The 25,915-nt window shown below is 39.8% G+C and overlaps 1 protein-coding gene across 3 annotated transcripts in view; it reads left to right on the top strand.

Moving 5' to 3' along the window:
* LOC126481235 (coiled-coil domain-containing protein 102A) overlaps nucleotides 1-25,915 on the top strand; it is a 152,677-nt gene that overhangs the window by 45,538 nt on the left and 81,224 nt on the right. For all 3 annotated transcript variants that reach the window (XR_007587534.1, XR_007587533.1, XM_050104848.1), the window contains 3 exons: nucleotides 7,046-7,262; nucleotides 12,604-12,910; nucleotides 25,524-25,635. Coding sequence is in view for 1 of the 3 variants with exons in the window: in XM_050104848.1 (XP_049960805.1) it covers nucleotides 7,046-7,262; nucleotides 12,604-12,910; nucleotides 25,524-25,635 (636 nt within the window). In the remaining 2 variants the exon portion in view is untranslated. The remainder of the gene's footprint in view (nucleotides 1-7,045; nucleotides 7,263-12,603; nucleotides 12,911-25,523; nucleotides 25,636-25,915) is intronic.

Below are 25,915 nucleotides of genomic sequence, written 5' to 3'. Positions count from 1 at the left end.
GAACTTGGCACTCCATATAAGTACACATTTTGGTGCGCCTCCTCAGGACTGTAGGATTTCCAGAATTCGTTACATGCTGACGCCACTTCAATAATCTATTATTCTTGGCTGAGGCCATCAGTTGCTAGTTATTTGGGCAACATAGATGTTGGTTCCCTGAGGTACAGAAATACATAAACACTAAGTAAGTTTCACCAATTTATTTCCAGATACAGGTTGCATAACGTGTATGCCATTCCAACCCATCGTCAGTGTGTCATTTTGCCCTGGTCTGAATAATTACTGACTTACGAAGACTCATGTCTGTGAACTGAAATAGACTGACACTTTGTCTGATCGTTGGACTGTTAAACATAGTTTCCATTGACAATTTACCATGTGCAGGCAATGAGCAACTGACCTGTGAAAGCATTTTTCAGCAGGCAACCACCTGTATTAACTCAAGTTGTTGGACAGCATTTCTGAGACAGTAGCAGCTAGGGGTGTCCTCATGAGTTCCTGGGTGCATGTCTTTTGAACTTACACTTTTAAATTACTCATTTTGGACATATTGAGAACATCATTTTGAAAATTCAGAACAAATTTTTGAAAGTTCTGTTTAAATAACCAAAAAGTCCTCCACATATTGTTTTACTCTTCCCTTTATCTCTTTTGCTGTCCATCCAGAAGTGGTATTCAACAGTTCAAGGGAAAAAAAAAAAAGGCTGGCGCTATGACTTTGTCGTTAGTTGTTCAACAGTGTCATCAGCATAACTAGTTTCTGGTGTTTTTCATTAAAACAGTGGAAGAGAGAGACTGTCAAAATATAAGCTTTTGGCCACCAAGGCCTTGGCAAAAATAGACGACACACACACACACAACCGCAGCCTCTGGCAGCTGAGGCCACACTGCAAGCAACAGCAGCAGTGCATGTTGGGAGTGGCAACTGGGTGGGGGCGGGGAGGGGGAGGGATAGCAGGGTAGGGATGGCGGACAGTTAAGTGCTGCTTCGGAGTGCACAAGGACGAGGTGCATAGGGCCAGCTAGTTGCAGACGGGAGGTTAGACAGTGGGCAGGGGAGAGGTTATGGGGGGGGGGGGGGTGCAGAAAACGAGAGAAGTAAAAAGACTGGATGTGTTGGTGGAATAAGGGCTGTGTAGTGCTGGAATGGGAACAGGGAAGGGGATGGATGGATGGATGAGAAAAATGACTAACGAAGGTTGAGGCCTGGAGGGTTACAGGACGATAGCATGTATTGCATGGAGGGCTCCCATCTGCGCAGTTCAGAAAAGTTGGTGTTGGTGAGAAGGATCTGCATGGCACAGGCTGTGAAGCAGTCATTGAAATGTAGGATGTTGGGTTGGGCAGCATGCTCAGCAACATGGTGGTCCACTTCTGTATTGGCCACAGTTTGTCGGTGGCCATTCATGCAGACAGCCAGCTTGTTGGTTGTCATGCCCACATAGAATGCAGCATAGTGGTTGCAGCTTAACTTGTAGATTACATGGTCGGTTTCACAGGTAGCCCTGGCTTCGATGGGATGGGTGATGTTTGTGACCATACTGGAGTAGGTGGTGGTGGGAGGATGTATGGAACAGCTCTTGCATCTAGGCATGTTACAGGGATATGAACCATCAGGTAAGGGGTTGGGAGCAAGGGTTGTGAAGAGATGGACGAGTATATCGTGTAGTTTTGGTGGACAGCAGAATACCACTGTGGGAGGGGTGGGAAGGATAGTGGGCAGGATATTTCTCATTTCAGGGCATGATGAGAGGTCGTCGATACCCTGGCAGTGAATGTAATTCAGTTGCTCTAGTCCTGGGTGGTACTGAGCTACAAGGGGAATGCTCCTGTCAGACTGTGAGACTTTGAGAGGCTGTGTCAAACTGGAAAGATACGGCACATGAGATCTATTTCTGTACAAGGTTGGGAGGATAATTACAGTCTGTGAAGGCCTCAATAAGACCCTCGGTATATTTTGAGAGGGACTGCTTGTCACTGCAGATGCGACAATTACAGGTAGCTAGGCTGTATGGAAGGGACTTCTTGGTATGGAATGGGTGGCAGCTGTTGAAGTGGGGAGGTATTGTATATGGTTAGTAGGTTTGATATGGACATAGGTACTGATGTAGCCATCACTGAGGTGGAGGTCAACATCTAGGAAGGTGATTTGTTGGGCTGAGTAGGGCCAGGTGAAGAAAATGGTGAAGAGGCTGTTGAGGTTGTGGAGGAATGTAGATAGAGTGTCCTCACCCTCGATCCAGATTGCAAAGATGCCATCAGTGAATCTGAACCGGGTGAGGGGTAGAGGATTCTGAATGCTTAGGGAGGATTCCTGTAAATGGCCCATGAATAGGTTAGCATAGGATGGTGCCATGTGGGTGCTCATAGCTGTGCCCCAGATTTGTTTGTAGGTAATGCTTTTAAAGGAGAAGTAATTGTGGGTGAGGATATAGTTGATCCTGGTGACTAGGACGTAGGTTGTTAATTTGGAATTCATCGGGCATTGGGAAAGGTAGTGTTCAACAGTGGTAAGGCCATGGGCATTAGGGATGTTAGCGTAAAGGAAGGTGGCATCAGCGGTGACAAGCAGTGTGGTAAAGCAACAGGAACTGTGGAGAGTTGGTGGAGGAAATGATTGGTATCTTTTTTATAAGAGCATAGGTTCATGGTAATAGGCTGAAGGTGTTGGTCTACGAGAGCAGAGATTCTCTCAGTGGGGGCACAATGGAGTGTCCTGGGTTGTTTGGTTTTTGGACTTTAGGAAACATGTAAAAGGTAGGAGTGCGGGAAGTGGTAGGGGTGAGCAAAGAGATGGACTCCAGGGAGAGGTTCTGAGATAGGCCTAAGGATTTGACGAGAGACTGGAGATCCTGCTGGATTTCTGGAATGGGGTCACTGTGGCAAGGTTTGTAAGTAGATGTATCTGACAGCTGGTGGAGTCCTTCTGCCAGGCAATCCTTGCCGTTGAAAACAACGGTGGTAGAGCCTTTGTCTGCAGGTAAGATCATAAGGTCAGGACCAGTTTTTAGATAGTGGACTGTGGCTATTTCAGTGAATGTAAGGTTAGTTTGTGTGTTGAGGGATTTGGGGAATGATGGTGAGGCAAGGTCGAGGTTAAGAAATTCTGGAAAGTTAATAGGGGGTGATTTGTGGGCAGTGGGGGTGGATCACAGTTGGCTGGAGGAGTGAACTGAGTCAGGCAGGGTTCATCATTGGTCTTTGGTTGAGTCTGATTGTAGGGTTGGTGGGGAAAAAGTGTTTCCACTGTAGGGACCGAGAGAAGGTCTTTAACAAGTCCTACATGATTGAATTTGGGAGTGGGGCAAAAGGTGAGGCCTTTGGAAAGGACTGATGTTTCTGTGGGGCTAAGGCTTCGGGAAAAAAAGGTCCATGACTGTGTTTCGGCTCTCTTTTCCCCCACCCAGTTGCCACTCCTATCATGCACTGCTGCTGTTGCTTCCAGTGTGGCCTAAGCTGCCAAAGTTGTGTGTGTGAGTTGCATTTACATGCGCGCATTTGTGTGTGTGTGTGTGTGTGTGTGTGTGTGTGTGTGTGTGTGTGTGTGTCGTTTGTTTTCAACAAAGGCCTTGTTGGCTGAAACCTTATATTGTGACAGTCTTTTGTCATGCCTATCTGCAACTCAGCATTTCCATTAAAGCAGATTTATGTCAGATTATGGATTTCTGGGGCAGCTGAATACTTTTTGTAGTGTGGAATCTCATGTATTTTTAAATCTGAATTTACTGTTCTGATAAGTTAATTGCAGTATATATTCTTTATTTATTAAAATCGATTGGATGCATGCTTTGTTTTCAAGACCTGTTTGAATGAATTGTGTTAAAATTGATTTAAAAAGCTTTCTTTAAATCTGTGAATCCCAAGCAAAGTGATAATTCTTATGAATTGCCCCAAAAATACAGAGATATAAAATGGCTGGTCAGTACTTACCTCCAAGAGGCAAAATTCCAATTCAGCTTATAGATACATTTAAAGGCAGAAAAATTATTACCTAGCTTTGGAACTATTAGTCATTCGTTGTGGAGGAAAGAGGGATAGGTTTGGGGAGGTTGGAAAGGAGAGGCAGATTATTAATATCTCAGATTGTGAGGGGATGAATTTTGACAGCTGTCACGCTACTGACACTAAACATGCCCTTCCCTACAACCTAGGCCCCTGTAGTAAACATATCTGCTCCAGTACCGAACTCCTCAACATTTATGCTAACAGATGTTGAGGATGTGACAAATAGGAGTGTCACTTGCAAAAAACTCGGAAGCACTATCATTAATACCTGAAACGTGGTTTTCTCTCCCTGATGTCCTTCCCATATCACTCATGGTCACTTTCTTTGCCCTCCTAACCTCTGTAACATCCTTGTGAAATCATATGACATTCACAGACTGTTATCCTTACCGATTGGTTCCTACTCTATGCATCATGCAGATCTCCACTATCACTTAGCCCACCTCCACTGCTAGTAAATGCTATAATATTAAAGGCAGTGCAACGTTTGAAACTATACATGTTGTTTACTAACTAACCTGTGTCCACTGCATGGTATTGTACACTCATGCTCATAACTGAAGGACAATTGCAGAATGTGGTGCCACACAACATGGCACTACACAAAACTGGCACTAATAGCATAGGCACATAGGGAACACACATGACACAGATCTGTAAGTCCATAGTATTGGTGATAAATTGAGAAAACCGTCCCCACACACATGTGCTACAAAACGCCACTGTTTCCTGCGCATGTACCTCGACGTCAATATGGGATATGGTCACCATGCACACGTACACAGGCCGCACAACGGGTTGGCGTATTCTGGATCAGGTGGTTGAGCAGCTGCTTGGGTATAGCCTCCCATTCTTGCACCAGTGCCTGTCGGAGCTCCTGAAGTGTCGTAGGGTTTGAAGACGTGCAACGATACGTCAACCGAGAGCATCCCAGACGTGCTAGATGGGGTTTAGGTGTGGAGAACAGGTAGGCCACTCCATTTTCCTGATATCTTCTGTTTCAAGGTACTCCTCCACGATGGCAACTCGGTGGGGCCGTGCGTTGTCATCCATCAGGAGGAACGTGGGACCCACTGCACCCCTGAAAAGGTGGACATACTGGTGCAAAATGGTGTCCCGATACACCTGACCTGTTACAGTTCCTCTGTCAAAGACATGCAGGGATGTACGTGCACCAGTCATATAATCCCACCCCACACCATCAAACCACGACCTCCATACAGGTCCCTTTCAAGGACATTGAGGGATTGGTATCTGGTTCCTGGTTCACACCAGATGAAAACCCAGTGAGAATCAATGTTCAGACTATACCTGGTCTCATCAGTGAACATAGCCTGGGACCACTGTTCCAATGACCATGTACTGTGTTCTTGACACCAGGCTTTACAGGCTCTTCTGTGACCAGGGCCCAGTGGAATGCACCTTGCAGGTCTCCGGGCGAATAAACCATGTCTGTTCAGTCATTTGTAGACTGTGTGTCTGGAGACAACTGTTCCAGTGGCTGTGGTAAGGTTCCGAGCAAGGCTACCTGCCGTGCTCCATGGCCGTCTGCAGGCACTGATGGTGAGATATTGGTCTCCTTGTGGTGTTGTACACTGTGGACTTCCCGTACTGTAGCACCTAGACACATTTCCTGTCTGCTGGAATCGTTCCCATAATCTTGAGATCACACTTTGTGCCACACAGAGGGCCCATGCTACGAGCTTCTGTGTTTGACCACCTCTAGTCGCCCTAGTATTCTACCCATCATAATGTCATCAATATGTGTTCTTTGGGCCATTTTCAACACACAGTCACCATTAGCACATCTGAAAATGTCTGCACACTTACTCGCTGCATCGTACTCTGACATGCACTGAACATATCTGCGTTTGTGGACTGCTGCAAGTCCCACCGTGCGACAACCGCAGGTCAAATGCACCGCATAGTCACACCCCAAGGTGATTTAAACCCGCAAACCACCCACCAGAGCATTGTTTCACCATGTATCAGCATTATCCTTAATTTATGAGCATGAGTGTATATAGGAGTGAGAGGAAAGATTGACTGAGCTTATGAATCTTCACAGAAGAACTGTCTCCCTTAGGGACGCTTGGATACTCAGCTTGCTCTACAGGACGATTGCAGGGGTCTGAGTGCATGCATCAAACTTAGGATCTCCTCAGTGTTAGTAATATGCTCTCCAGCTATATTATCGCTTCCCTTCACCATCCTGAACTCAACTTCTGCTAACAACCCTCTCTCCCTTCTATCCCCACTTGTTTCATTGGTAGTATTTCTTTACTTTCTCAGTTTCTGCTTCATGTCCAACCTTCCATACATCTTTTTTACTGTTTTGTGAGTGTGGTTTCAGTTGCCTCAGACTGCAGTTGTGTGTTTGCGCGCGTGTGTGTGTGTGTGTGTGTGTGTGTGTGTGTGTGTGTGTGTGTGTGTGTGTTGCTGACAAATGCCTTAATGACTGAAAGTTTTAATTGTGAGAGTATTTTTGTTGTGCCTATCTGCAACTCAGCATCTCCGCTATATGGTGAGTAGCAGCTTTCCTCCTCATAATATTATTTTTTACTCTTTTTCTACTTTCTTCTCATTGCTTATTTGCACTATTCTTTCCACATCTCATTTCAATTCTTCTTAATCTCACTAAGTCCTATTGCCATCTCCGCTCATTTCAATTTAGAGTTGGTTCCCTCTCGACATGAAATCTGAGTAACCTACCCTGAGGAAAGTGCTAACAGTTCCGAAAGCTGGGTAATAGTTTTTTCTCTTTTTAATTGTATCTGCTGGCAGTAGTAGAATTCTATCTCTTGCAATTTTTGTCTGTCTTTGTGTGTTTACAGTTTTCTGTAGTAAAATCGTGCTTTGATTATATTAATTACTCCATTCTGTAGTATTTTTTATCACTGTTGTGCTATTTCACAATTTTGTCATTATGTCAAGAAAGGCTCATATCTGAATGACTTACAAGAACATATTAGGCGTATGTCATTTTGTACAATATGTGGGTCTTGTTTTTGCAGTAATTTTCTTATGTTATGATGTTCAGGTACGTAATGAACGTAACAAAGCCAGAGAAGAATCGAAACAGTTGAGGATGCGACTAGAAGCAGCAATGAAAGATGCTGGAACCTGCAGGAGGGAGCGCCAAGAACTAGAAACAGAAAATGAGCGGCTAAGGCAAGAGTTAGAACAAGCACACATGTTACTACTGAAGGGAGCAGGGAAATCAGGCAGTGCATGGGCACCAAATAGTAATTTGCCAGGTATTGTAATTTTCCAGATTTTACCAATTACTTCAAACATACATTTCTGTTTCCATGGTTAAGTGATTTTATATCCGTGTCAAGTGACAATGGTATTCTACTACCCTGATTTGAAATTGAGCAGTGCCAAGAATTATCTTACCATTAATAAAATTTCTTCAAAAGAATTATTTGAACTTCTAGCAGCTGTGAATTATCTTTATTTTTGGAGTTTGTTGTTAATATCATTGAGTATTGTCTTTATTGTTTCATGAGTGCTTCACTGTCTGTTATTGCAATGACAAACTTTCATGCTTTCATTTAAAGAGTCCATCTACCAGACACTGTGGATTGCAGAGTAGTCATGCAGTTGTTGGATGTTGTTTGCAGGAGGAAGAAGTCTGTTGATTGTAATGTCAAGAGTGTATAAATATGTAATTTGTGTCAAGTGTGAAATTATTGGTGAAAGTCAAAACTTCACATCTCCATTGAGAAAACAGCAGAACTAAATTAATGTACACTACTGCTACCATTTTTATGCCAACTCTGTATAAGACTTTTAACTGTTTTTTTTCCCTCTTAAAATGATTGTCAGTGTAAGAACAATGTAATGAGTAAAGGCAGACATTCACTTAGATACATCTCAATATTACTGGTATTAGTAGGTATCAATACTTACATTTCAATACCTATTTTATCAGTATTGACACCAAGTTTTCATTAATTTTATATCATTATAAAAAGTTTCAAAGGATCAGTATTGGAAGTATCAAATGGTGTCTAGGAAAGTATTTACCTTTCACTACTAGTTTCATGAGACTTAAAAGGTTAGCAGTAAGTATCATAGCATACATGAATCGCAAATGCTGTTGTGAAATATATATCCAATGCGAAGTCTGTGATATATCGATACCAGTGACATTAAGTAAGTATCTATCTATAACTTTGAAATGTCCTTTGAGGATTGATTTTGTACTTGATTTGGTTCATAAGAATATGGCGTAGTTCCAGTATTTAGCCTTGTAATTACATTGAGTGCTTTTATATTAGGAATTTTTTTTTTGTAATGAGGGCTTTTGTCCTTAAAATACTTGCAATGATGTACTGTGATAGTTGCATATATGGGATCATAAAATTTGTCAAGGCCAGTGTTTTGTTTACAGTTTAAATATTTGTCATTAATTCCTTATATTTATAGTTGACATTACACCCAAGTTGGTCTCTGAAAACTTCCTTATTTTTGTGTTGCATTTTAAATAACTCATTTTGGATTCGAGAAAAGCTTTAAAGTACTCGAACAACCACTACCTCACAGTACTGTCTGTATTGATATTTTGTTGAAGTATCATTGTCATGTTGATACAATTTTAGGTACTGGTATTGTCAACCACAATCAAACTATGGTTAAGTGTAAAATTGATGACTCAGTCAAGCATCTGACTAAGTGATAAAATAGCTTTCTATTTATATCCCAGAAGATATTAGATATCCAGTTCTGTGCTCAGAGGAGTGTGTGTGTGTGTGTGTGTGTGTGTGTGTGTGTGTGTGTGTGTGTGTGTGAGAGAGAGAGAGAGGTTTTGTGCAGGAATTTGTGTACTATTGCTGGAAAAAGAGCCAGTGCTTGAAAGCTAGTGTGAATGCTGTTTTTTGTTACGTGTTACTGTGCTCTACGCATCAATCTGTTATAGCCGAGTCATTGCCTCTCCCTCTTTTATGTATTGCTCCATCTGGGTATTTCTGTTATATAAAGAACATTTATTAGCTTGCAGTTTTTTTTTTCTGTGATCTTACTTTTAACATCATGACAACTCAGTGTTTTAAATTTCATTAACCATTCCCATACTGCACTTAACACACATGACAGCATTCCCTATAACTGAAAATGCAGTGTAGGGATGGATGTGTAATAATCATTCATTATAATCATCAGCATGTGAATTTGAATTTAAAAATGTATTCAAGCATGAGACTACCACCATACCAGTGTTTGACTGCTGCGCAAACTCACCAGTGAGAGACATGGCAATTAACACTACTTCAAGCAAACAATGCACTAGGCCTTTCCCAGATTATATTTGTCGTGAGTCCATTGCTCAGTGATTAATCCTATATGGCTGTAAGAGTACAGATTACTCCTACAAAAAGGATAAAAGACCAGATTCACAGAATTAAATCTGGGTCATAATAACAAATTGATTGACAGTATTTGTTTAAAGGACATCTACCATAGCAACAACCAATCAAGGAATGTGTTTGGTCACACCTTCTGTTCTGTTCAGCATTGTCATATCCCTCCTGTATCTCAAATGCTGGGTACCACAGTCAATTGCAGGCAACACTTTAGACCAGTAATGTAACAATGTGTGGTTTTTTTCCCTTCTTTATGTTGCTTATCTATATAGCATGTTTATTTTATGAGACAGAATGTAGGAAATTAGTTGTGAAGTTAGCAGGAAATTGGTAAGTCTAAGCCAACTAAACTCATAGATGGGGGAATGTGAAGTAGACAGAACTGAAGTGCACAGCTATTGCTGCCATTGTGTACATCAGCCAATCCGAACTGCCAACATTGCCCCTTCCATGCTTCGTTGTCAATCAGTTTGTTGTTTGAAGTATACAGACCATACCAGTGATGCCCATTTGTTGCAAAATCCTAGAGCATATTCTTAGCGCAAACATTTTAATGTTCCTGTAGGAAAACTAACTCATTTCAAAGAACTAGCACGGATTCAAGAGCAACCACTCATGTGAAATACAACTTGTTTTTATTCATACACATCTTGCAAGCAACAGAGAGAGGTAGACTTGTAGGTTCTATCTTGCTAGATTCCAGAGGCATTTGACTTATATCCCATTATCATCCAGTGACCAGTATAATCATACAGAGTATATCTGCCTATATGAGATTAGCTTGGGGAATCTTTGACTAATAGAACACAGTGCTGTTTATCAGATGGTACAATAGTAATGTCTGTTGTATACCAAGGAAGAGTAGTGGGACCTCCAGTATTTTCCGTAAACTTAAACAATTTGTCAGACAAGATCAGCAGTACTACAAAATTGTTTGTTGACGATGCAGATGTGCACAGGAAATTACTGCCGTTGGACAATCTGGAGGAATTGCAAAAAGACTTAGACATAAATTTCCGCTTTGTGCAATGAATGATAGCCCCCTTCAACTGTGGACAAGTGTAGGATAATTCCTGTGACAAAGAGAAAGAACTTTATGGTTATGAGATTTGTGAGACAGATTGAGCCTGCCACATCATCTAAGAATTTATAGGTAATACTAAGAAGTGATATAAAATGGGATGGTCATGTAAAATCATTATTAGGGAAGGCAAATGGAATGGATTTGTTGGAAGGTTTCCAAGAATGTGTTGTGTGTATAAAGAAAATCACATACAAGGTGCTAGTGCATCCACTTCTAGAATATTTATCTGGTGTTTGGAGTCCTTATCATGACAGTTGGCATTAAATTAATTCAGAGGTGCACTGCTAGGATCTCAACAGGTCGGTACATCCCATACAGAAGTGTAAGAGGAACGCTCAGGGAACTTAAATGGGGATCATTGGAAGAAAGATGACATAGTTCTCATGAAACCATAGTTCTCTTGAAATCCTGTCGGGTTAACTTGGAAAACATGTATTTGAAGAAGTGTGTAACTACTGCATATCTCATGAAGGGTTTGTGAGAAAAAGAAGAGAGAGATTAGGATGCCTACAGAGGCATTTAGTCATCCTTTTTTCCCTTGCTCAATATCAAATGGATTAGGAATGAAAGTAAATAATATTGGTATGGTGTACCTCCACCATTCAGTGTGTGGTGGTTTGCGGAATATGTATCCAGATATAGCTCAACATGGTTGACATTAGTGGCCATTTCTCAACTCACCCCTTCAATTCTCTTGGCCGTAGCTTCTGCTATTGCTTGTTGTATTCCTATGTCTACCCTTGTTCCCATTTCCTGCCCTTTCAAACGTTCCCTCTTCCGAAGACTTCATACTTCCCTTTGTTCTAATGCTAGTCCTCTTCCACTATATTTTCTAAGAGATCTCATTCTACCATCATCCCTTTTCCCTTCCTACCAATTCAAAAATGCCCTGTTAAATGTGCAGAAGTTTTGTTGATCGTGACATCATAGCATACCGAACATTTCATGTTACTGAAAATGCTAATAAAGACTTCGGCAAATCAACATATATGTCACCCTCACCCTTTTCCTTGTATACACGTAATAGACGTAAGTTATCTGTTAATGAAACTGTTTTTATATGGATTAAAGGTAAAGGTACTTGTGAATATGTTAAATTTGTAGGAGATTGTACATTGTATTTTCACAAATAAATTGAATTGTAGCGTAGCCCTGAATTCTGTAGCGTAGCTGAGAACCGGGGCGCGTACATCTCGAATCTGTCGACATAGAGTATGCAACAGCATGTTACGTCAGCTCTCTGAGCGCTTGACCTTTGACCCCGCCGATAAGGCGGCTCAAGGCCATCTTGGCAGCGCGCCAGCCGCCGAAGACTGACAAACAGCGTACGCGGGCACCTAGTGTTACTAGTGCCCGCGTACGGGATAACGCTCTGCTGGCACTGTGAAATTTTCTAAGTCCCTTATCTCTCGCCGCGCCACTGCGCGGCCATAAAAGCGAGCGCTGACCGCGGAGCGGATCATTCGCGCTGCTGCTGCTGCACAGGCAACTGCATTGAACGCTGCCAAGATGCCATACAGAAGATACAGTCACCGTCGTCGTGCAAGACAGACTATATATAAAACAATTGAAGACGTTGAAATGACCACATCTGCCGCCGACAAGAAAAAGAATACGATTAAATCTGTCGCCGCACACGCTCTACTGGACGGACCTGCAGTCTTTTGTGGATGCAGACTGAACTTCAGCATCGACATCAATGATTCGTTTACCCACGGAAATGGATGGCTAACAGTCGCTGTTGTACGTGGTGGCACATGCGTACCCAATGTATCCGGACTCGAAAGTTTTGTTGATCGTGACATCATAGCATACCGAACATTTCATATTACTGAAAATGCTAATAAAGACTTCGGCAAATCAACATATATGTCACCCTCACCCTTTTCCTTGTATACACGTAATAGACGTAAGTTATCTGTTAATGAAACTGTTTTTATATGGATTAGAGGTAAAGGTACTTGTGAGCAGAGGGACCAAGAGAAAAAGTTTGTTGGCTTTACTCATTCTGTTGTTCATATTCTGCTTCAGATGCTGCACTGTCAGATTTATTTGAGTGTATCTTGTTTCAGATTATGGTTTTCACAGTTGTTAATTTGTGCCTAGCATTAAACCTTTGTTTTGTATTTCTGTATTTCTCAAAACCAGCCGATGACCATGAAGCAGAGGAGTATGTTCTTCCTCGGCACACTACAGAACTGTGCCATGCAGGAGTGGTGGGGCGTGAAAATGCAGTTGATGGAGATGCTCAAGATCCAGCAGCTGTATCAACAGGATTGTCAGCATCTGATGCAGCCTTGGGTGATATGGACCCCACAGCAGCCCTAGGACCACGTGACCCTGCAGCAGATGGTGGAGAAGATCTGGATCGTGATCATGACTGCATGTTGCAGAAGATGTCTATGCTACAGCTTAGATTAGATGAGGCTTCAAAGACTATACAGATTGAGAGAGAGTAAGTAACTAAAAATATTATGAACTTTGTACATTTGAGATTTTTTTCAGTTAGCCATAATATCAGAAATATTGATAACACTTTAATCACTCACATTCTTCAACCAAACGTATTTTCCTGAAAACTGTGTCATAGTCATTTCATTCAGAAAAATACAATATCTGTATTGTTTCATATGTTTCAGCAATGCCAAAATACGAACATTATATCCTAAGTATAGTTTGCCTTTATTCAGTAGAGTTCTTTAATGAACACGTAGTAAGTCACACCTGCTTTGTTCTGTGATCGCGAGTTACAGATCTCCAAAGAAACCAACAGTATAAAGATGTTGCAAGACAAACCAGTTGTTATCCATACAACAGCAATGAATTTGATGCAACAGTGGGGCACACAAGAAGAATATAGAAGATCTGTAATTTAGAAATCGATGTTAGATAAATAAGAATACAGAAGATCTGTAATTTAGAAATTGATGTTAGATACATAAAGACCCCCCCATGAACCATGGACCTTGCCGTTGGTGGGGAGGCTTGCGTGCCTCAGCGTTACATATAGCCGTACCGTAGGTGCAACCACAACGGAGGGGTATCTGTTGAGAGGCCAGACAAACATGTGTTTCCTGAAGAGGGGCAGCAGCCTTTTCAGTAGTTGCAAGGGCAACAGTCTGGATGTTTGACTGATTTGGCCTTGTAACAATAACCAAAACGGCCTTGCTGTGCTGGTACTGCGAACGGCTGAAAACAAGGGGAAACTACGGCCGTAATTTTTCCCGTTAGCATGCAGCTTTACTGTATGATTAAATGATGATGGCGTCCTCTTGGGTAAAATATTCCGGAGGTAAAATAGTCCCCCATTCGGATCTCCGGGTGGGTACTACTCAAGAGGATGTCGTTATCAGGAGAAAGAAAACTGGCGTTCTACGGATCGGAGCGTGGAATGTCAGATCCCTTAATCGGGCAGGTAGGTTAGAAAATTTAAAAAGGGAAATGGATAGGTTAAAGTTAGATATAGTGGGAATTAGAAAGTTCGGTGGCAGGAGGAACAAGACTTCTGGTCAGGTGACTACAGGGTTATAAACACAAAGTCAAATAGGGGTAATGCAGGAGTAGGTTTAATAATGAATAGGAAAATAGGAATGCGGGTAAGCTACTACAAACAGCATAGTGAACGCATTATTGTGGCCAAGATAGATACGAAGCCCACACCTACTACAGTAGTACAAGTTTATATGCCAACTAGCTCTGCAGATGACGAAGAAATTGAAGAAATGTATGATGAAATAAAAGAAATTATTCAGATAGTGAAGGGAGACAAAAATTTAATAGTCATGGGTGACTGGAATTGGAGTGTAGGAAAAGCGAGAGAAGGAAACGTAGTAGGTGAATATGGATTGGGGCTAAGAAATGAAAGAGGAAGCCGCCTGGTAGAATTTTGCACAGAGCACAACTTAATCATAGCTAACACTTGGTTTAAGAATCATGATAGAAGGTTGTATACATGGAAGAACCCTGGAGATACTAAAAGGTATCAGATAGATTATATAATGGTAAGACAGAGATTTAGGAACCAGGTTTTAAATTTTAAGACATTTCCAGGGGCAGATGTGGACTCTGACCACAATGTATTGGTTATGACCTGTAGATTAAAACTGAAGAAACTGCAAAAAGGTGTGAATTTAAGGAGATGGGACCTGGATAAACTGAAAGAACCAGAGGTTGTACAGAGTTTCAGGGAGAGCATAAGGGAACAATTGACAGGAACGGGGGAAAGAAATACAATAGAAGAAGAATGGGTAGCTTTGAGGGATGAAATAGTGAAGGCAGCAGAGGATCAAGTAGGTAAAAAGACGAGGGTAGTAGAAATCCTTGGGTAACACAAGAAATATTGAATTTAATTGATGAAAGGAGAAAATATAAAAATGCAGTAAATGAAGCAGGCAAAAAGGAATACAAATGTCTCAAAAACGAGATCGACAGGAAGTGCAAAATGGCTAAGCAGGGATGGCTAGAGGACAAATGTAAGGATGTAGAGGCTTATCTCACTAGGGGTAAGATAGATACTGCCTACAGGAAAATTAAAGAGACATTTGGAGATAAGAGAACCACTTGTATGAACATCAAGAGTTCAGATGGAAACCCAGTTCTGAGCAAAGAAGGGAAAGCAGAAAGGTGGAAGGAGTATATAGAGCGTCTATACAAGGGCGATGTACTTGAGGACAATATTATGGAAATGAAAGAGGATGTAGATGAAGATGAAATGGGAGATACGATACTGCGTGAAGAGTTTGACAGAGCACTGAAAGACCTGAGTCGAAACAAGGCCCCGGGAGTAGACAACATTCCATTAGAACTACTGACAGTCTTGGGAGAGCCAGTCCTGACAAAACTCTACCATCTGGTGAGCAAGATGTATGAAACAGGCGAAATACCCTCAGACTTCAAGAAGAATATAATAATACCAATCCCAAAGAAAGCAGATGTTGACAGATGTGAAAATTACCGAACAATCAGTTTAATAAGCCACAGCTGCAAAATACTAACACGAATTCTTTACAGACGAATGGAAAAACTAGTAGAAGCCGACCTCGGGGAAGATCAGTTTGGATTCCATAGAAATACTGGAACACGTGAGGCAATACTGACCTTACGACTTATCTTAGAAGAAAGATTAAGGAAAGGCAAACCTACGTTTCTAGCATTTGTAGACTTAGAGAAAGCTTTTGACAATGTTGATTGGAATACTCTCTTTCAAATTCTAAAGGTGGCAGGGGTAAAATACAGGGAGCGAAAGGCTATTTACAATTTGTACAGAAACCAGATGGCAGTTATAAGAGTCGAGGGACATGAAAGGGAAGCAGTGGTTGGGAAGGGAGTAAGACAGGGTTGTAGCCTCACCCCGGTGTTATTCAATCTGTATGTTGAGCAAGCAGTAAAGGAAACAAAAGAAAAATTCGGAGTAGGTATTAAAATCCTTGGAGAAGAAATAAAAACTTTGAGGTTCGCCGATGACATTGTAATTCTGTCAGAGACAGCAGAGGACTTGGAAGAGCAGTTGAACGGAATGGACAGTGTCTTGAAGGGAGGATATAAGATGAACATCAACAAAAGCAAAACAAGGATAATGGAATGTAGTCGAATTAAGTCGGGTGATGTTGAGGGTATTAGATTAGGAAATGAGACACTTAAAATAGTAAAGGAGTTTTGTTATTTGGGGAGCAAAATAACTGATGATGGTCGAAGTAGAGAGGATATAAAATGTAGACTGGCAATGGCAAGGAAAGCGTTTCTGAAGAAGAGAAATTTGTTAATTTCGAGTATAGATTTAAGTGTCAGGAAGTCATTTCTGAAAGTTTTTGTATGGAGTGTAGCCATGTATGGAAGTGAAACGTGGACGGTAAATAGTTTGGACAAGAAGAGAACAGAAGCTTTCGAAATGTGGTGCTACAGAAGAATGCTGAAGGTTAGATGGGTAGATCACATAACTAATGAGGAAGTATTGAATAGGATTGGGGAGAAGAGAAGCTTGTGGCACAACTTGACCAGTAGAAGGGATCGGTTGGTAGGACTTGTTCTGAGGCATCAAGGGATCACCAATTTAGTATTGGAGGGCAGTGTGGAGGGTAAAAATCGTAGGGGGCGACCAAGAGATGAATGCACTAAGCAGATTCAGAAGGATGTAGGTTGCAGTAGGTACTGGGAGATGAAGAAGCTTTCACAGGATAGAGTAGCATGGAGAGCTGCATCAAACCAGTCTCAGGACTGAAGACCACAACAACAACAACAACAACAACATACATACATAAAGACAAGGAAACGAACCAATAGAGAGAGTAAAAAACCACTCAGGAATATGAAACTGAAGTGAGACAGAAGCTAGTGAAAAGAAGAGGGACGTTGCTTTATAACCCTCATTTGAGAAGCAACACGAGATGGTAAAATAGCAATGAGCATATAGTAGATAACATACAGATCGTATGATATGTTATACATGAGACACGTCAAGTTTAGCAAAAATACAATGTCTAATGATTTACAGAAATTCTTTTTACACTATTTCAAGAATAATGCCAATAAATACAACACTACAATATTTTGTATAAATTAGCAGTTTACCAATTTCATTTGTTGTACACAAATAACACTGCAATATTAGCTATAGATTTTTATTGCTCATAGTGTCAGAATGTCTTCCATGAATTCTTCAATGATGTAGTAACATTTCTCTATTAAAATATTTTGGAGTAAACTTTTCAGTGAACCAAGGTCCATTGTTAATATGTTTCTTCCTTTTAATTTGTTGTATATTTTTAGTCCCATGTACAGTGGTGTCTGAGTATAAAGCTTTAAGTGATGTGAAGGAAATTTGAAGTTTTCCTTGTGACAAGTACCATAGCTATACTCAAAATGGAACTTTTCAAGATTATATTGATTATTATATACAAAAATAAAAATTTCAAAAATTTACTATTAATTGAAGTAATTGTTAATATTTTTAATTTCTTGAACAAAGGGTGACATGACTCATTTTTGTGGGCAGCACACATGTTTCTAATGATTTTTCTGAAGAATTAGTAGCCTTGTACTGCGTCTAGAGTTTCCCCAGAAAATTATCCAATACCAAATAACATATTCAAAGTAACTGTGGTAGACTGTCTTTCTTGTGTCCATATGAGTGGAAGCAGATAAAATAAACATTGCAAAAGCTACAGAATTTAATTTATTTGCCAGGAAGTCTATATGTGTCTTCCAGTTTAAACTTTTATCAAGGTTTAGGCCCAAGAATTTCACATGGTTCACTTCTGTCATCAGTTGATTATTATGGGCTATTTGCACAGGACATATTGGTGACGATTTAGAGACAAAATGCATTTAGCTTTGGTCCATTTTTATGGAACCAGGATTGCAGTTTGCCCAGAACATTTTCTATACTATCTGGAATCTTTTCTGTTGTCTCATTTTCTATCAGGACTGATGTTTCATCTGCAAACAAGACTGAATGAGCATCAATATTTAATGGTAAATCATTTATATATGACAAGAAAAGGTAAGGACCCAGTATTGAACCCTGCAGAACACCTTGGGAAATTATTTTCCATTCAGAGTAGTAGTTAACTGAATTTGATGTTAAAATAACTCTTTGTGTCCTTTCTGTCAGATAAAAGTTGAACCACTGTAATGCAGTATCTTCGATCCCATAGCTCTTCATTTTGTGAATTAATAATGAGAGGTTCACCAAGTAAAGGCTTTTGTTAGATCACAGAATATTCCTGAGACTTTCGTACCCTGGTCTTGTGATGAGCTTATTTTTACTGTAAATTCTCTGATGGCATTTATAGTGCTCTTTCCTCTTTGAAAACCAAATTGATTTTTAAAAATAATGTCATTTACTGTCAGGAAATTTTCTAGTTGTTTTGCCACAAGTTTTTCAAATATTTTAGAAAAAAACAGGAAGGAGGGAGATAGGCCAGTAGTTTCCCATCTTTTAATGTGTTGCATTTGCAAATTTCTTCCATTTGGTTCCTTGGACTCAATCCAGTTACTCGAAACAGTTTTTGTATCTTGTTATGCGTGGTCGCTGTGGCAACTCAAAATATCTTCTTCCCATTTCCGTCGTGAAATTCCCGTTTTCTTCAAGTCCTGTCCCTTAGTTCACTATGTCCTAACGTTTTGACAACACAAGAAGTGGTGCAAAACTGGATTGCATTTACAATTCACTCCTCACTCTCACCAGTTGACTTCCGTGATGTGTGTAGTCAGTCCTCTTCTCTGGATCTCCCAAAAACTTCTTCTCCGAAGACGATTGCTGGTTATAGGAATTTATTTGACTATTTCTCTACTCTTGAAATAATTGGGTACTCTCAGAATACTTTCAGTTCAACTACGATATTTTTTTAACTTTCACAGGAAACAACTTTACCACTTCTCGTACAATCATTTAAACTTCTGCAAATCAACTTAGTCATCAAACATTAGACTCAGTTAAACACTTTCATAATTGCATTGGCTTGACAACCAAATAATTTGTGAATATCACATGCATCTTGCCTTGTTCAGAACTAAGACATGAATTAAGTTAAAAGTCTGTATTCAGTTGTTCGTTTTTCTTTTTTATGATAATCACAATTCACTAACACAGCAAAGAATAGCATATAACTACTCTGTGTTCTTTCACACAGCATCTGTGGTGCTAGCGGCAAACACTTGTCGTCGTCGGTGGACCGCCACTCTTACAGCCTTCTCATAACAAATTTCCAACCTGCACACAGAAACAGGTGGCACAGTAGATACACTTCCACTCTACCACTTATATTTAAAATATCGTGTGTTTGAGATGGTAGAAGGATGAGTGGTTCTAGAATTTACGCAGAAATTCTTGAAGCACAACAACCCATGTTCAAAGGACTGGTTTACAATAAGTCAGTGGGTGTGAAATAATGTGGCATACCACCTTGATTACCATGGAAGGTATTCCATCCCATCCATCTGAAGTTTTGTTTTTTAATGATAATATTGTGTCTTCCACATCTTTCTGAGTTTTTTAAAAACAAATGTTTTGTATGTCATCTCTCTGCCTGAAAATAACGTTGTCCTATGGGCTATCAAGTCTACATCAGATTTTGCTATATTGACAAAGAAATCATTGAAGCAGTTTGACATTTGAACATGATTTACAATAGTATCACCCTGAAACCTAATTTGAGAAATTTCTTGACTTTTAACATTGACTCCCAACTCTGATTTCACAACAGACCAGACTGCCTTTGTTTTATTTCTTTCTTTGTTTATGAATATCACTTTTTTGAATGTAGCCTTATAGCACTTAACAAAAGTCACAACATTTGGGGTTCTATTTACTTTGAGCTTATTGTGCAGCTGTCTTTTTCTGGCACTTGAAATTTTTATGCCTGGGGTAATCCAATTTCACTTATTCCTGACTCTATTTTGATAAGTTTTTGGGGGAAATAGTTCATTGAATACACCCAAGAAACAATTTAGAAATTTATCAAATTTTTTGTTGCTTGAATCACAGTAGTCTAAAGGCCAGCTTATAACACTTAACTTATCACAAAATAACTCTAAATTTTCTTTGCTAAAATTCCTTCTTATATACGATTCAGATTTTAGTTTCTCTGTTTTGGGGAGCTCTACAAACAAAGCCGAGTGATCAGATATCCCTAGATCTAGGCAAAACTTCCTTGTATCATCAAACTGATAATTTGTAATAATATTACCTATACACGTTGCTGAATGGAAGTTTTCTCTAGCACGCATAGTAAAGTTTAACTTGAAACCAGATTTTTTGATTAAATCACAAAATTTTTCAATGACACTGCTTTCAATTAATGTATTTAAGTTGAAGTCTCCTGCAATCACAATCTTTTTCTTGCTTTCTTTTTTTAAGTTTAACTAAGAGATATTGAAATTTTTCTAAGAACAACTTAGTAGCAGAACTCCCAGGAATTCTGTAAATTGATATTATCACACTATTTAAATCGCACAGCTCTACACAGCAGCTTTCAAAAATACATGCTTCATTTAGATAACTAAAATCTTCTTTCACTTTAAAGTTTAAGGAGGCATCCTGGAAGATACAGGAGTCTCCACGATATTTGTTTTTTCTACAAAAGCTGCTGGCAAGTTTGAAACTACTAATTTTATTTAGAATGTCTACGCATTCTTTTGTGAGCCAGTGTTCATTTATGCAGACTACCTTTATGTTTGCCAGTTCATAAAGTATAACTTACAGTTCATCAATTTTAGAATAACCTAGATTTGGACATTTTTCTGCTAAACCGTTTATATTTAGATGCATCAAGATAGAATTTTTGGGTTTGTTTGTAATCTGAAGAGCCTCACTTGTTCCATTATGTTTATAGTTTCCATTTTGGATCACCACTTTTGCTTTCTCACCACTTTCGGAAGTTTTCAGTTTCCCTTGCTTTTAATGATTCTGCGGATGTCTACGATCATTTTGCTGAAAGTCATTGAACCTAACCTATCCAAGTGTAGCCCATCCTTTCCCAGTCACTTACTACTTACAAATTTATTTGAGTCTACAAAAATTGCACCCAGCTTGTCGCAGTGTTCCCTGATTCCAATGTTTATCTTATTTATGTATGTGTCACTTACTGACCTTCTGTGTAAAATTGCACTACGACAGTTTTTGAATTTGCAAACACACTTTTTGCTGAGCGATCAAGTTCTGTGTTTCACTGATCATTTCTTCCTCACTGCTGTTCTGGATGGAATTTGTTCCAACACACCTTCGTATTTGTGCTTTTAAACCATTTCCGCTTTCAGTTTCACTTCGTTTCAAATTTAGAATATTTTGAAAGGGTCTGCTGATCTGATGCAATTGGATTCCAGGACGAACATCAATTTCACAGCCTGGAGCTGTAACATTTTTCAGTATGGACTCACCAACAACAAGAAAGTCCATTTTTTCAGTCGGTTTTGCTGCGGCACTTCCACTTTTGTCCTTTTTGTAGATCACTGTTTCCCATTTATATTTGTTTACAGATAGTCGGGTGGGTGGGTTTTCTACATTGTTTTTGATCACATTTCGCACACCATGTGTGTTTTGCAGGTTTTGTTTCGTACTTGGCTGGTGTTTTCCAGAAGCCCTGGATTCTGTTTCACTTATTTCCATTTGATGGATATCTCACACACAAAAATGTTTTTCTTTGGTTAATGTATCATTTTCTTTCTTTGTAGTCAGTAATTTAGTTTTCAATGCTGCAGTATCCTTATGTAGCTTCTTTATAATTTTATTTTTTGTATCTTCTTCAATTCCCATTTCATGTGCATAGGCCTGTTTTTCCCATATTAATCTATCTTTTTCTTTTTTTATAGTCATTATTTTGGTATTTAATGCCTCAATGTCCTTTTGCAACAACCTTATAAATTCATTTTTTGAGTCCACTGTACTTACAAGATCGGGTTTTTCGACTCGTAAACAAACGTAGCATGTCCATGGAATATCACCACTGATGAATTTTAGGTTCACTTTCATGCATTTTTTGTGCAACCAATAATTGCACTTGACACACAAAATACCCTTCATCACTCGCTTTTCACATTCTCTACACAAAAAACTGTTTGTTTTTGACGAGAGCGAAGTATTACTACACTTTCCTATCGGCGCCATCTTGGTGGCTCAAAGACTTCTTGCTCACCCTCAAAAAGATCAGATGTTATGTAGTATACATACATAGGTGACAATATGTGACATAACTGCAGTCAAGTATTTAGAAGCACCAGTGCACAGTAATTTAAGGTAGAGCAACCACATAATCAAGTTTGTGAAGCCTTTACTAAACAGATATTCATTGAAAGAGTTGTGAAAAACTGTAATTAATCCACTTACAAGAACTTTGGTCTTTTCATATCTGGGTCAGTATTTATTAGTAGAATTAATAGGAGAAATAGGGAAAATTCAAAGGAGAAATGCATAATTTACCACAGATTTATTTACTCAGTACTAGAGCATCATATAAATGGCCAACAGTCTCCAGCAAGCAACACTTCAGGAGAGATATTAATGTAAAGAGAACACATAATCCAAGACAAGTTCGATATATACTACTCTTTCTCACATATGCTGACAATGACTGTAAGTAAGTCATGCTTAGTTGATTAAGCACTGACATTTATTCTTGCACACCATTTTCAAATAGGTTAGAAAGAAGGTGAAATGACAATTGTTCGTTGTTGGGGTCTTCGGTCCGAATATTTGTTTGATGTAGCTCTCCATGCTACTCCATCCAGTGCAAGCCTCTTTATTTCTGAATAACTGCTACAACTTACATCCTTCTAAATCTGCTTACTGTTTTCAACTCTTGGTCTTCCTCTGTGATTGTTATCCCCCACACTTCCCTCCAGTACGAAATTGGCAATCCTTTGATGTCTCAGAATGTGCCCTATCAAGCAATCCATTCTTTTAGTGAGGTTGTGCTGCGAATTTCTTATCTCCCCAATTCTATTCGATAGTTCCTAATTAGTTACATGATCTATCCATCTAATCTTCAGCATTCTTCTGTAACACCACATTTCAAAAGCTTCTACCCTCTTCATGTCTAAACTGTTAATCATTCACGTTTCACTTCCATACATGGCTAAACTCCACATAAATAGCTCCAGAAAGGGCTTCCTGACACTTACGTCTGTTAGCACAATGGACTTGCATACAGGACAATGGCAGTTCAAACCCATGTCTGATCATCTCGATTTAGGTTTTGCGTGATTTCCCAAATCGGTCCAAGCAAATGCCTGGATGGTTCCTTTGAAAGGACACTACTGACTACCTTCCTCATCCTTCCTTAATCCAATGGGACTGATGACCTTGCTGTTTGGTCCCCTCCCCCAAGCTGATCCACCAACCAACACTTAAGTTTGTATTCAGTGTTAACAAATTCAGAAGCATTTTTCTAGCCATTGCCATTCGTCACTTTATATCATCTTTACTTTGGCTTTCATCAGTTATTTTGCTGCCCAAATAGCAAAACTCGTCTACTGCTTTAAGTGTCTCCTTTCCAAATGTAATTCACTCAGCATCATCAGATTTAATTGAACTACAGTTTATTATCCTTATTTGGCTTTTGTTGATGTTCATCTTATATCCTTTCAAGACACTGCCATTCTTTTGAACTGTTCTTCCAAGTCTCTGACAGAATTACAATGTCATTGGCAGATCTCAAAGTTTTTATTTCTTGTCCCTGAACTTTAATTCCTACTCCAAAATTTTCTTTGGTATCCTTTACTGCTTGATCAGGGTACAGTTGGAATAACGCTAGGGATAGACTACAATCTTGTCTCACACCCTTCTCAAACACCTCTTTCTTTTCATTATGTGCCATTTTGGTTCACTTTGTGCTGTCTGTTGGATTGTAGGTGTAGATTTATTTCAAGTTCCTTTTCTTTCTGGATCCCTGTGTTCCAAGTAAATTCCCTGGCCATTCACAAATTGTATGACATTTCTTAGTTATTTTACTTACACTGTGATCCACTTTGCTTTCCAGGAATTTCCTGTTTATGATGGAAAACATCAACTTACCAATAGCCATTGAATTTTATGCTTCCTGAAATGTTAGGTGAAGGAAGCCAAGACAGGTCTTACATTTTGTGATGGGTGATCATACCACAAAACTGCAAATGTGTAGTTACGTTGCTAGATAGATCACGTATTTTCATTTTCTTGCTTTCATTTCCTTAACTAAAAGTGAAACATTATTTTGCTTTGTTGCAAATAGTTCACCGATTTCTAATGCCCCCCCCCCCCACCACTTCTGTAGTGGACCTCTTCCATGAAGGAAAATCTATGGTAGTGTCAGCGGTCGTACGCTGAGCCTTCCCAGTCAACTACAGAGACAAACAACTGTATGAGTATAACCGAGAGTATCATTCAAGTGACCTATTTTTCTGTCTTCCTTTTCTGTTTGTGAAGTTGTTCTGAATATTTTCAAAAGTGGAGGATTACATCACCTTAATGTTATATAAGAACAGCGAGAAACTTAACATCAGGATTGGTGATCACAAAGTAGATGAAGTTCGGGAATACTGCTATCTAAGTGTCAAAATAACTCATGACGGACAGAGCAAAGACGACGCTAGGACATCTATTAAGACATCATGGAATAACTTCCATGGTACTACAGGAAGTCGGTAGAGGAAGTCAGAGATTGGAATCCATCCAGCAAATATTTCAGGATGTTGGTTGCGAATGCCACGCTGAGATGAAGAGTTGGCACAGGAGAGGAATTCATGGTGGGTTGCATCAAACCAGTCAGAAGACAGTTGACTCAAAAACTGTATAGTGTTTTCTCCAGGAACAGAGATTCAGTACTAGAACACAAAGAACATCACCCTTAAAAAAATACCTGCATGTCAGTCCAGACTTCCAGGAAGTATGGTCCACTTCTGGCTTAGATTATATCAGTGCAAAGATATGCTTATTAAATTGTGTACACTCACCATATAGCAGAGGCGTTGAGAAGCAGATAGGCACAGCAAAAAGACTGAGTGTGGGTACTGTTGCCCGAGACTGCAGTCATGTGTATGTAAATTGCTTTTGTGTGTGTGTGTGTGTGTGTGTGTGTGTGTGTGTGTGTGTGTGTGTGTGTGTGTGTGTGTGTGTGTGCGCGTGCGTGCGTGCGTGTGCGCGTGTGTGTGTGTGTGTGTGTATGTGTGTGAGGGTGCGGGTGCGCGTGCGCGTGCCGTCTATTTTTGACAAATGCCTTATGCACCAAAAGCTTTATTTGTGACAGTCTTCTTCCTTTTCATTATATTGTTACATTCTGTCCTGGATTTTCCATTGTTTGATTAAATTGTGTACACTTTTACAAGTGTATGTATCAAGTCTGTTTAATTCTCTTGGTAAATGTATTGGCATTAATGATGTTATGTGTCACTGTGAACAACAAGCCTATTTCTTAATTTTGTATATCTTCTATAAAGAGGAACAATTGCACAATAATTTTCATATTAAGCGGTGTTGCATGATAGTTTTTGAATGGTGGAAGTCCACTAAAGAGAAAAATAGGAGTTTGAAACTAAAGCAAATAAATCAATGTACCATAGTTCCATTAATTATGTAGAGAATTTTTTTTCTGTTTCAGAGAAAAAGGAGCACTGCAACGAGCTTTGGACAGGTTACGCGGAGATCTGGCTGGTGAGACAAGGGTGCAAGACGGTGGTATAGCAGGACGACTTGCGCTCCTTAGAGCAGAGGTAAGTAGCATTCATATTTAATACTTAATGCAGACTTATTGTATTCCAACCGAGAACAACATTCAATTGAAACTTCCTGGCAGATTAAAACTGTGTGCTGGACTGAGACTCAAACTCTGGACCTTTACCTTTCGCAGGCAAGTGCTCTACCATCTGAGCTACCCAAGCCCCATGAGTACGGGGCGTGAGTTGTGCTTGGGTAGCTCAGATGGTAGAGCACTTGCCCACAAAAGGCAAAGGTCCTCAGTCTGGCACACAGTTTTAATCTGCCAGGAAGTTT

The sequence above is a fragment of the Schistocerca serialis genome, chromosome 5, assembly GCF_023864345.2.
Source record: "Schistocerca serialis cubense isolate TAMUIC-IGC-003099 chromosome 5, iqSchSeri2.2, whole genome shotgun sequence".
Lineage (NCBI taxonomy): Eukaryota > Metazoa > Arthropoda > Insecta > Orthoptera > Acrididae > Schistocerca > Schistocerca serialis.
The sequence above is the reverse complement of the archived record's forward strand: the minus strand, read 5'-3'. Positions and strand labels throughout refer to the sequence as shown.